A 12,586-nucleotide genomic window follows, 5' to 3' on the forward strand; every position below is an offset into this window, starting at 1 on the left:
GGGAACAGACAGCGCAATAGGGGGAACAGACAGAGCGGGGGGGAGACAGTGCAATAGGGGGAACAGACAGCACAGGGGGAGAGACAGTGCAATAGGGGGAACAGACAGCACAATAGGGGGAACAGACAGCGCAATAGGGGGAACAGACAGCGCAATAGGGGGAACAGACAGCGCAATAGGGGGAACAGACAGAGCGGGGGGGAGACAGTGCAATAGGGGGAACAGACAGCACAGGGGGAGAGACAGTGCAATAGGGGGAACAGACAGAGCGGGGGGAGACAGGGAAATAGGCGGGACAGACAGCACGGGGGGAGAGACAGTGCAATAGGGTGAACAGACAGAGCAGGGGGGAAAACAGCGCAATGGGGGAACAGACAGCACTATAGGGGGAACAGACAGCGCAATAGGGGGAACAGACAGCGCAATAGGGGGAACAGACAGCGCAATAGGGGGAACAGACAGAGCGGGGGGGAGACAGCGCATTAGGGGGAATAGACACTACGGGGGAACAGACAGTGCAATAGGGGGAACAGACAGAGCGGGGGTGAGACAGTGCAGTAGGGGGAACAGACAGCATGGGGGGAGACAGCGCAATAGGGGGAACAGACAGCATGGGGGAGACAGAGCAATAGGGGGAACAGACAGAGCGGGGGGGGGAGACAGTCAGTGCAATAGGGGGAACAGACAGCATGGGGGGATACAGTGCAATAGGGGGAACAGACAGCACAGGGGATACAGTGCAATAGGGGGAACAGACAGCACGAGGGAGAACAGACAGCACGGGGAGACAGCGCAATAGGGGGAACAGACAGCACGGGGGAGAAAGCGCAATACGGGGAACAGACAGCACGGGGGAGACAGCACAGGGAGACAGACAGAGTGGGGGGAGACAGAGTGGGGGGAGACAGACAGAGCGGGGGGGGGGAGAGCACAATTAGGGGGAACAGACAGCACGGGGGGACAGCGCAATAGGGGGAACAGACAACGCAAATAGGGGGAAGAGACAGCGCAGGGGGAGACAGCGCAATAGGGGGAACTGACAGCACGGGGGGGAGACAGCGCAGGGAGACAGACAGAGCGGGGGGGAGACAACACAATAGGGGTAACAGACAAGGCAAATAGGGGGAAGAGACAGTGCGGGGGGGAGACAGCGCAATAGGGGGAACAGACAGCACGGGGGGGAGACAGTGCAATAGGGGGAACAGACAGCACGGGGGGGGGAGACAGCGCAATAGGGGGAACAGACAGCACGGGGGGGAGACAGCGCAATAGGGGGAACAGACAGCACGGGGGGGAGACAGTGCAATAGGGGGAACAGACAGCACAGGGGGGAGACAGCGCAGGGAGACAGACAGAGCGGGGGGAGACAGCGCAAATAGGGGGAACAGACAGCACGGGTTACCAATCAGCAGCCAACTAGTGCATTGCTGACCCTGCGCCTATCTATGAATGCTTTTAAACAAAGGACACCAAGAAAGCAAAGTACATTTGATAACACAATTGGTGATCTGTCTAATCCATGAAAATTATTTTCTTTCTCATGTCCTTTAAACTGCTGCCTGTTCTGTACTATATACTAGAGGTGGGTAGATACACAATACATCACTTGCTTGTGTGTGGTAGAGAGGAAAGGTCAGAAACCAGTGGATGCAGGAGAAAGGGAGGGGTCAGAAACCAGGGGATGCAGGAGAGAGGGAGGGGTCAGAAACCAGGGGATGCAGGAGAGAGGGAGGGGTCAGAGACCAGGGGATGCAACAGAGAGGGAGGGGTCAGAAACCAGGGGATGCAAGAGAGAGGGAGGGGTCAAAAACCAGGGGATGCAGGAGAGAGGGAGGGGTCAGAGACCAGGGGATGCAGGAGAGAGGGAGGGGTCAGAGACCAGGGGGTGCAGGAGAGAGGGAGTGGTCAGATACCAGGGGGTGCAGGAGAGAGGGAGGGGTCAGATAACAGGGTACAGGAGAGAGGGAGGGGTCAGATACCAGGGTACAGGAGAGAGGGAGGGGTCAGAAACCAGAGGATGCAGGAGATAGGGAGGGGTCAGAAACCAGGGGATGCAGGAGAGAGTGAGAGGTCAGATACTAGGGGATGCAGGAGAGAGAGAGGGGTCAGATACCAGGGGATGCAGGAGAGAGGGAGGGGTCAATACCAGGGGATGCAGGAGAGAGGGAGAGGTCAGATACCAGGGGATGCAGGAGAGAGGGAGAGGTCAGATACCAGGGTACAGGAGAGAGGGAGGGGTCAGATACCAGAGTACAGGAGAGAGGGAGTGGTCAGAAGCCAGGGGATGCAGGAGAGAGGGAGGGGTCAGATACCAGGGTACAGGAGAGAGGGGGGGTCAGATCCCAGGGTACAGGAGAGAGAGGGGTCAGATACCAGGGTACAGGAGAGAGGGAGGGTTCAGATACCCGGATACAGGGTACAGGAGAGAAGGAGAGGTCAGATCCCAGGGTACAGGAGAGAAGGAGAGGTCAGATCCCAGGGTACAGGAGAGAGGGGGGGTCAGATCCCAGGGTACAGGAGAGAGGGGGGGTCAGATCCCAGGGTACAGGAGAGAAGGAGTGGTCAGATACCATGGTACAGAGTACAGGAGAGAGAGAGAGAGAGAGAGAGAGAGAGAGAGGGGTCAGATACCAGGGTACAGGAGAGAGGGAGGGGTCAGATATCAGGGTACAGGAGAGAGAGATGGGTCAGATACCAGGGTACAGGAGAGAGAGAGGGAGGGGTCAGATACCAGGGTACAGGAGAGAGATAGGAGGTGTCAGATAACAGGGTTCAGGAGAAAGAGAGTGTTACGGTTACCCTTAGTCTCGCTGAGAGATGGACCGCTTAGTAGCCTGGATCCCTATTGCTAAAGAGGGGAGAAGCTGCTTTCCATAGTATTCTATATGAGTCTCGCAAATATAGAATAATCTCCCTTAGCTGCAGTACAGCTAGGATACCCTTCTGCCCACAAAAACGAGTCAACGCTGCGATTGAGGGTCAAACAAGAACTCAGGACTGGGATGCCCAGCCTGCTTTTTATTAAGGTTACATGCACACAGGGCACTCCCAGGGGGAGAGGGGGGGAAGCACAAAATCCCCCATCACACATTTAGATAGAGAGCACTGTCCTTTGACAGGCCACAATAGGATTACAGTACTTAAGATAACAAGTTTACAAGTTCATCTTATCAATTAGCAGTCTGGCTCCAGAGGTGATTAGACAATAGTTTCTAAAAGCTGAAAAAAAAGAGTTAACTCTTTATGAAATGAAACTTGTTACAGTTTTCTTGGAGCCCTTCTTAGGCGCTGGCTTGCTGGTTCAGGCATTGCTGCTGGGAAATAAGCTCTTCACAACAAAATAACTAATGCTTCTGTAACATTGCTCCCTTTCTGTGGAACACTCTGGCAGACACGGTCTGACCCCTTTTCGGGGCAGACTAAGGCTGTCCAGACCGCTGGTTATGCGGGGCTGAGGTCGGTTTGTCTGGACAACCCGTCGGCGTTGCCATTCTGTTTCCCAGGTCTGTAAGTAATGGTGAAATTGAAGGTTTGCAACGATAAGCTCCAACGTAATAGCCTGCCGTTATCTCCAGAGACCCGGTTCAGCCACACCAACGGGTTATGGTCGGTGACCAGAGTGAACTCCTGACCATATAAATAGGGAGTCAATTTCTTTAATGCCCACACCAAAGCCAAACACTCCTTTTCGACCGCTGCATAGCTGACTTCGCGGGGCAGGAGCTTCCGGCTGATGTAGGCAACTGGATGCTCCCCTCCATCTTCGCCTACTTGGCTGAGGACGGCTCCCAGCCCGAACATGGAAGCATCTGTATGGACGATAAAACGTTTGTTAAGGGCTGGGGCCGCCAAGACAGGAGCGTTAATTAGAGCATTTTTGAGAGCCTGGAAAGCCGTTTCACAGTGGGGAGACCACAGGACCTGTCGAGGTAAGTTCTTCTTGGTCAAGTCAGTCAGGGGTTTGGCAAGTGTGCTGTAGTCTGGTACGAACCGTCTATAGTACCCTGCCGTGCCCAGGAAGGCTAGGACCTGAGTCTTAGTGATGGGGGTGGGCCAATTGGCGACAGCTTCTATTTTGGCCGGCTCTGGTCGCTGCTTTCCACACCCCACCCGGTGACCCAGGTACTGTACCTCGGCCATCCCAAAGTGGCATTTTTCTGGCTTCAGAGTCAGGCCAGCAGCCCGGATCTGATCCAGAACCATTCCCACATGAGCTAAGTGGTCCTCCCAGGACTCACTGTGGATCGCTATGTCGTCTAGGTAGGCGCAAGCAAAACTCTGGAAGCCATCCAGGAGCCTATCCACCAAGCGCTGGAATGTAGCTGGGGCATTCTTCATCCCAAACGGCATTACCCTAAACTGATATAAGCCGAATGGGGTGACGAATGCCGACTTGGGGATAGCCTCCGGGGCCAGGGGAATCTGCCAGTAACCTTTGCAGAGGTCAATAGTGGTCAGGTAATTTCCCCTGGCTATACGATCGAGTAGCTCGTCTACCCTGGGCATAGGGTAAGCGTCCGTCACGGTATTTTCATTGAGCCTCCGATAGTCTACGCAGAACCGGGTGGTCCCATCTTTCTTGGGCACCAAGACAACTGGGGAGGCCCAGGGACTATCGGAGGGCTCAATTACCCTGAGCTGGAGCATCTCATCGATCTCCTTCTTCATTCCTGTCTTAACTGCTTCGGGGATTCGGTACGGAGCCTGGCGCAAGGGAGCTTGTCCCGGAGTATCTACCTGGTGGGTGGTTAAAGTAGTGTACCCTGGCTTCGGGGAGAAGGTGAGGTGTTTGGACTGGAGGAGTTGGTTGAGCTGCTCCCTTTCAGTGGGGCTAAGTCGGTCCCCTATCTGAACCTGCGCCACTATACCTGTGGGGAGGCTCTTTTCTAATAGGTCTGGAATGGGTAAACTGTCGGGGTCTTCCTGAGGGGAACAACATACGGCCGTCACGTTCTCTGGTCGCTCAAAATATTCCTTGAGCATGTTTACATGGAATGTCTTTCTAAGATTGTTGTCGTGGCAGCTAGCTATCACATAAGTGGTGTCTCCCCTTTTCTCTACGATCTGGTAGGGACCCTGCCAGGACGCCTGCAATTTGTCTGTCTTCACCGGCTTAAGTACTAACACCTTTTGTCCTATGGTGAAGATTCTCTTTCGGGCCCCCCGATCGTACCATACTTTCTGTCTTCTCTGGGCCAACTGGAGATTAGCCCGCACGGATTTGGCTAATTGCTCCATTCGGTCCCTGAGTTCCAGCACGTATGGCACAATTGGGACACCGTCAGCCTCCATCTCTCCCTCCCAGTGCTCCCGGATCAGGTTTAGGGGTCCCCGTACCTTTCTTCCGTAGAGCAACTCGAAGGGAGAGAACCCTGTCGTTTCCTGGGGCACCTCCCGATAAGCAAATAGGAGGTGCGGCAGGAAGCGTTCCCAGTCTCGGTATTCCTGAGTGAACGTCTTGAGCATTTGCTTGAGGGTCCCATTGAACCTCTCACACAGCCCGTTCGTCTGGGGGTGGTATGGGGAGCTTAGGAGGGACTTAATTTTGCAAACCTGCCAGAGTTGTTGGGTCAATTCAGCCGTAAATTGGGTGCCTCGGTCGGATAGGATTTCTTTTGGAAATCCTACCCGGGAGAACACCTGTACTAGTGCATTCGCTACCGTATCCGCTTGTATGTTGGATAGGGCGACAGCCTCTGGGTACCTGGTAGCGTAGTCCACTACGGTAAGAATGTATCGCTTACCGGAGGGACTAGGGGTAGCCAGTGGTCCCACTAGGTCAATAGCAACCCGGCTGAAGGGTTCCTCTACAATGGGCATATTTACTAGCTGGGCTTTAGGGTGATCGCCTCGCCTTCCTACTCGTTGACACACATCGCAGGTGTTACAGTAAGTTCTAACGTCAGCGTGCACCCCTGGCCAAAAGAACGTGTGAGTAATGCGGTGTAGGGTACGGGTAACGGCTAGGTGGCCTGCTAAGGGGATGTCGTGGCCTATTTTGAGGATTTCTTGACGGTATTTGTGGGGCACTACCAGCTGTCGCCTACGCTGTCCCCTTTTCTCTGTCCAGCGGTATAGTTTCCCTTTTTCCCATAAGAATGTTTCGTTATCTGCCCCGCCCCCTCCGGTCTCTGCTCGTTCCCGGTACTTTTGTAAGGTCGGGTCAGTCTTAGACTCTGCCTCGAAGGCATCTGGGGTGTCCCAGGGTATGGGGCCTAACCTGTCAGGCAAGGTCGGGGTAGGTCTTACCTGTGTCTCCCGCACTGGTGAGAGCTCTCGCTCCGTCCGGGCTTGGGCCCGTGTAGTCACTGGGTCCGCCTCGTTGTTGCATACTGGAGCATAGGCAGAAGTCATGGGGCCCAAATCGTTGCCCAGTAGTACTTCGGCAGGTAAATTATCCATTAGGCCCACGTTCACAGCCCCCTTTCCCGCTCCCCAATCAAGATGCACTTTAGCTGTTGGAATTTTGTACACATCCCCCCCCGCCACTCTAACGGCCACAGTCTGTCCGGATCGCTTGTGCTCTGGCACCAAATGACTCTGTACCAGCGTGATAGTAGCCCCTGTGTCTCGCAATCCCTCGGTAGATCGCCCCTCGAGCCATACCCTCTGCCGATGGTGCTGGCGGTTATCTGAGGCAGCATATACAGGGTCTGCCTCGTGAAGCGGCCCCACATATCCCTCCATAGGGGCCTCTTGGTTAACACAGAGGGCCCGGGCCGGACGATAGGACCCAGAGGGGTAATTGTAATTCCTGGGTGTCTGGTGCGTATTAAGGGGGCAGCTAGCCATGAAATGCCCTGGTTGCTTGCATCGGTGGCAAGTCGGTCTGGGACGCTCAGAGCTGTTATTGGGTGGTCCTGAGTGTCGGACGGGCCCTGTGGGCACCGGGGCTCGGAATTCAGCACGAGGGGGTGCACGGTAAACCTCTCTGGGTTCGACCCGTGCTGGAGCTCGGTAGTTCATGGGTTCGTGAAGACGGGAGTCATAATGTTCATCGGCCAATTTGGCTGCTTCTTCTAAGGTAGAAGGCCGCCTGTCTCGCAGCCATTCCTTCCCTTGCTGTTCCATGCCATTATAAAAATGTTCTAAGAGAAACAATTGTAAAATTTCCTCCCCAGTCACCGCTTTACTTCCGCTCAGCCAGTGATTTGCCGCTCTCCGCATTCGGTGCGCCCATTCCATATGGGTATCGTTAGGCTTCTTTTCCGTGCCCCGAAACTGTCGGCGATACGTGTCCGGAGTTACAGCGTACCGTCGCAACAGTGTCTCCTTAACTAGCTCATACTGTGTCACTTCCTCAGCACCCAGAGTACGAAAGGCTTCCAGGGCTCGCCCGGATAGTTTCCCAGACAATATCGTGGGCCACTCTCTGTTGGGAATCTGGTGCAGGGCACATTGCCTTTCGAAGTCGGCCAAATATTCATCAATCCCTGTCTCGCTCTCTAGGAAGGGTCGAAATGCCGCATAGGGTATCTTGGGCCTCCCAGCATTTTCGACAGGGATGATTACCTGCGGGGCTTCAGCATTGCGGTGTGCGTTCGCTAGGTTGAGTTCGTGGGCTCGAGTCTCTCGTATATCCTCGTCCGCCTCCGCCATCAACTGCTGTACCAATTCCATGGAGGGGTTCGGCCCGTATAATGAGAGCCTTTCCCGAACAATCCTGGTTTTTTCGTCACTAATCGTGGTCGGTGTTTCCGCCATTGTGAAGCTCTGATCCAGTTCGGTCAATTCTGCGATCAGCTCTCTCCTCGGCCGGTTGCTGGCGTACCCCCCTCTGCTTTCAAGTAAATCCTTTAGGGTTGTACGCTTCAATTTTTCGTAAGCGCTCTCCATCCGTTCTGTACCTCTCCTAGGAAATCCAGGAAAATCCCGCCGCTGCCGCCAAATGTTACGGTTACCCTTAGTCTCGCTGAGAGATGGACCGCTTAGTAGCCTGGATCCCTATTGCTAAAGAGGGGAGAAGCTGCTTTCCATAGTATTCTATATGAGTCTCGCAAATATAGAATAATCTCCCTTAGCTGCAGTACAGCTAGGATACCCTTCTGCCCACAAAAACGAGTCAACGCTGCGATTGAGGGTCAAACAAGAACTCAGGACTGGGATGCCCAGCCTGCTTTTTATTAAGGTTACATGCACACAGGGCACTCCCAGGGGGAGAGGGGGGGAAGCACAAAATCCCCCATCACACATTTAGATAGAGAGCACTGTCCTTTGACAGGCCACAATAGGATTACAGTACTTAAGATAACAAGTTTACAAGTTCATCTTATCAATTAGCAGTCTGGCTCCAGAGGTGATTAGACAATAGTTTCTAAAAGCTGAAAAAAAAGAGTTAACTCTTTATGAAATGAAACTTGTTACAGTTTTCTTGGAGCCCTTCTTAGGCGCTGGCTTGCTGGTTCAGGCATTGCTGCTGGGAAATAAGCTCTTCACAACAAAATAACTAATGCTTCTGTAACAGAGAGGGAGGGGTCAGATAACAGGGTACAGGAGAGAGAGAGGGAGGGGTCAGATACCAGGGTACAGGAGAGAGGGAGGGGTCAGATACCAGGGTACAGGAGAGAGGGAGGGGTCAGATACCAGGGTATGCAGGAGAGAGGGAGGGGTCAGATACCTGGGGATGCAGGAGAGAGGGAGGGGTCAAATACCAGGGGATGCAGGAGAGAGGGAGGGGTCAATACCAGGGGATGCAGGAGAGAGGGAGAGGTCAGATACCACGGGATGCAGGAGAGAGGGAGGGGTCAGATACCAAGGGATGCCGGAGAGAGGGAGGGGTCAGATATCAAGGGATGCAGGAGAGAGGGAGGGGTCAGATACCAGGGGATGCAGGAGAGAGGGAGGGGTCAGACACCAGGGGATGCAGGAGAGAGGGAAAGGCCAGACACCAGGGGATGCAGTAGAGAGGGAAAGGCCAGACACCAGGGGACGCAGTAGAGAGTGTGAGGTCAGATACCAGGGGATGCAGGAGAGAGGGAGGGGTCAGATACCAGGGGATGCAGGAGAGAGGGAGGGGTCAGACACCAGGGGATGAAGGAGAGAGAGAGGGGTCAGATACCAGGGGATGCAGGAGAGAGGGAGGGGTCAGATACCAAGGGATGCAGGAGAGAGTGTGAGGTCAGATACCAGGGGATGCAGGAGAGAGGGAGGGGTCAGATACCAGGGGATGCAGGAGAGAGGGAGGGGTCAGATACCAGGGGATGCAGGAGAGAGGGAGGGGTCAGATACCAGGGGATGCAGGAGAGAGGGAGGGGTCAGATACCAAGGGATGCAGGAGAGAGTGAGAGGTCAGATACCAGGGGATGCAGAAAAGAGGGAGAGGTCAGATACCAGGGGATGCAGGAGAGAGTGAGAGGTCAGATACCAGGGGATGCAGGAGAGAGGGAGGGGTCAGATACCAGGGGATGCAGGAGAGAGGGAGGGGTCAGATACCAGGGGATGAAGTAGAGAGGGGAGGGGTCAGATACCAGGGGATGCAGGAGAGAGGGAGGGGTCAGATAACAGGGGATGCAGGAGAGAGGGAGGGGTCAGATACCAGAGGATGCAGGAGAGAGGGAGGGGTCCGATACCAGGGGATGCAGGAGAGAGGGAGGGGTCAGATACCAGGGGATGCAGGAGAGAGGGAGGGGTCAGATACCAGGGGATGAAGGAGAGAGGGAGGGGTCAGATACCAGAGTACAGGAGAGAGGGAGTGGTCAGAAGCCAGGGGATGCAGGAGAGAGGGAGGGGTCAGATACCAGGGTACAGGAGAGAGGGGGGGTCAGATCCCAGGGTACAGGAGAGAGAGGGGTCAGATACCAGGGTACAGGAGAGAGGGAGGGTTCAGATACCCGGATACAGGGTACAGGAGAGAAGGAGAGGTCAGATCCCAGGGTACAGGAGAGAAGGAGAGGTCAGATCCCAGGGTACAGGAGAGAGGGGGGGTCAGATCCCAGGGTACAGGAGAGAGGGGGGGTCAGATCCCAGGGTACAGGAGAGAAGGAGGGGTCAGATACCATGGTACAGAGTACAGGAGAGAGAGAGAGAGAGAGAGAGAGAGAGGGGTCAGATACCAGGGTACAGGAGAGAGGGAGGGGTCAGATATCAGGGTACAGGAGAGAGAGATGGGTCAGATACCAGGGTACAGGAGAGAGAGAGGGAGGGGTCAGATACCAGGGTACAGGAGAGAGATAGGAGGTGTCAGATAACAGGGTTCAGGAGAAAGAGAGGGAGGGGTCAGATAACAGGGTACAGGAGAGAGAGAGGGAGGGGTCAGATACCAGGGTACAGGAGAGAGGGAGGGGTCAGATACCAGGGTACAGGAGAGAGGGAGGGGTCAGATACCAGGGTATGCAGGAGAGAGGGAGGGGTCAGATACCTGGGGATGCAGGAGAGAGGGAGGGGTCAAATACCAGGGGATGCAGGAGAGAGGGAGGGGTCAATACCAGGGGATGCAGGAGAGAGGGAGAGGTCAGATACCACGGGATGCAGGAGAGAGGGAGGGGTCAGATACCAAGGGATGCCGGAGAGAGGGAGGGGTCAGATATCAAGGGATGCAGGAGAGAGGGAGGGGTCAGATAGCAGGGGATGCAGGAGAGAGGGAGGGGTCAGACACCAGGGGATGCAGGAGAGAGGGAAAGGCCAGACACCAGGGGATGCAGTAGAGAGGGAAAGGCCAGACACCAGGGGACGCAGTAGAGAGTGTGAGGTCAGATACCAGGGGATGCAGGAGAGAGGGAGGGGTCAGATACCAGGGGATGCAGGAGAGAGGGAGGGGTCAGACACCAGGGGATGAAGGAGAGAGAGAGGGGTCAGATACCAGGGGATGCAGGAGAGAGGGAGGGGTCAGATACCAAGGGATGCAGGAGAGAGTGTGAGGTCAGATACCAGGGGATGCAGGAGAGAGGGAGGGGTCAGATACCAGGGGATGCAGGAGAGAGGGAGGGGTCAGATACCAGGGGATGCAGGAGAGAGGGAGGGGTCAGATACCAGGGGATGCAGGAGAGAGGGAGGGGTCAGATACCAAGGGATGCAGGAGAGAGTGAGAGGTCAGATACCAGGGGATGCAGAAAAGAGGGAGAGGTCAGATACCAGGGGATGCAGGAGAGAGTGAGAGGTCAGATACCAGGGGATGCAGGAGAGAGGGAGGGGTCAGATACCAGGGGATGCAGGAGAGAGGGAGGGGTCAGATACCAGGGGATGAAGTAGAGAGGGGAGGGGTCAGATACCAGGGGATGCAGGAGAGAGGGAGGGGTCAGATACCAGGGGATGCAGGAGAGAGGGAGGGGTCAGATACCAGAGGATGCAGGAGAGAGGGAGGGGTCCGATACCAGGGGATGCAGGAGAGAGGGAGGGGTCAGATACCAGGGGATGCAGGAGAGAGGGAGGGGTCAGATACCAGGGGATGAAGGAGAGAGGGAGGGGTCAGAAACCAGGGGATGCAGGAGAGAGGGAGGGGTCAGAAACCAGGGGATGCAGGAGAGAGGGAGGGGTCAGAAACCAGGGGATGCAGGAGAGAGGGAGGGGTCAGATACCAGGGGATGCAGGAGAGAGGGAGGGGTCAGATACCAGGGGATGAAGGAGAGAGGGAGGGGTCAGATACCAGGGGATGCAGGAGAGAGGGAGGGGTCAGATACCAGGGGATGAAGGAGAGAGGGAGGGGTCAGATACCAGGGGATGCAGGAGAGAGTGAGAGGTCAGATACCATGGGATGCAGGAGAGAGGGAGGGGACGGATACCAGGGGATGCAGGAGAGAGGGAGGGATCAGATACCAGGGGATGCAGTAGAGAGGGGAGGGGTCAGATACCAGGGGATGCAGGAGAGAGGGAGGGGTCAGATACCAGGGGATGCAGAAGAGAGGGAGGGGTCAGATACCAGGGGATGCAGGAGAGAGGGAATGGTTAGATACCAGGGGGTACAGGAGAGATTTTTGAAATAGGGTTTTAAGATATTTTCATGTCCTGTTTACTCACCGTGCATGCTCACAGTCAACTTTTCCCTTGAAACGATCCAAGAAATCGAGGGGTAAAGCGTGATCTGCAATAGCACGAGCAATAAACTGCCCAAGCATCTAAACAGAGAGTGTAAAGCATTATACACAACACTAGAAATGAGAAGACCCCATGTCCAATAGCTCTCTCCTGTCTGTGTCACCTGCAGGATAGGGACAGACCCCATTGTCCTATAGCTCTCTCCTGTCTGTGTCACTGTGTCACCTGCAGGGAAGGGAGGGACCCCATGTCCTATAGCTCCCTTCTGTCTGTGTCACCGTGTCACCTGCAGGGGAGGGACAGACCACATGTCCTATAGCTCCCTTCTGTCTGTGTCACCGTGTCACCTGCAGGGAAGGGAGGGACCCCATGTCCTATAGCTCCCTTCTGTCTGTGTCACCGTGTCACCTGCAGGGGAGGGACAGACCCCATGTTCTATAGCTCACTCCTGTCTGTGTCACCGTGTCACCTGCAGGGAAGGGAGGGACCCCATGTCCTATAGCTCCCTTCTGTCTGTGTCACCGTGTCACCTGCAGGGGAGGGACAGACCCCATGTTCTATAGCTCCCTTCTGTCTGTGTCACCGTGTCACCTGCAGGGAAGGGACAGAACCCATG

At 55.3% G+C, this 12,586-nt stretch overlaps 1 protein-coding gene across 1 annotated transcript in view; it reads right to left on the minus strand.

The window, feature by feature from the left end:
- LOC128650455 (programmed cell death protein 4-like) overlaps positions 1-12,586 on the minus strand; it is a 220,907-nt gene that overhangs the window by 122,083 nt on the left and 86,238 nt on the right. Inside the window, exon 6 of the mRNA XM_053704405.1 lies at positions 11,953-12,050. Coding sequence (XP_053560380.1) covers positions 11,953-12,050 — 98 coding nt within the window. The remainder of the gene's footprint in view (positions 1-11,952; positions 12,051-12,586) is intronic.

The sequence above is a fragment of the Bombina bombina genome, chromosome 2, assembly GCF_027579735.1.
Source record: "Bombina bombina isolate aBomBom1 chromosome 2, aBomBom1.pri, whole genome shotgun sequence".
Lineage (NCBI taxonomy): Eukaryota > Metazoa > Chordata > Amphibia > Anura > Bombinatoridae > Bombina > Bombina bombina.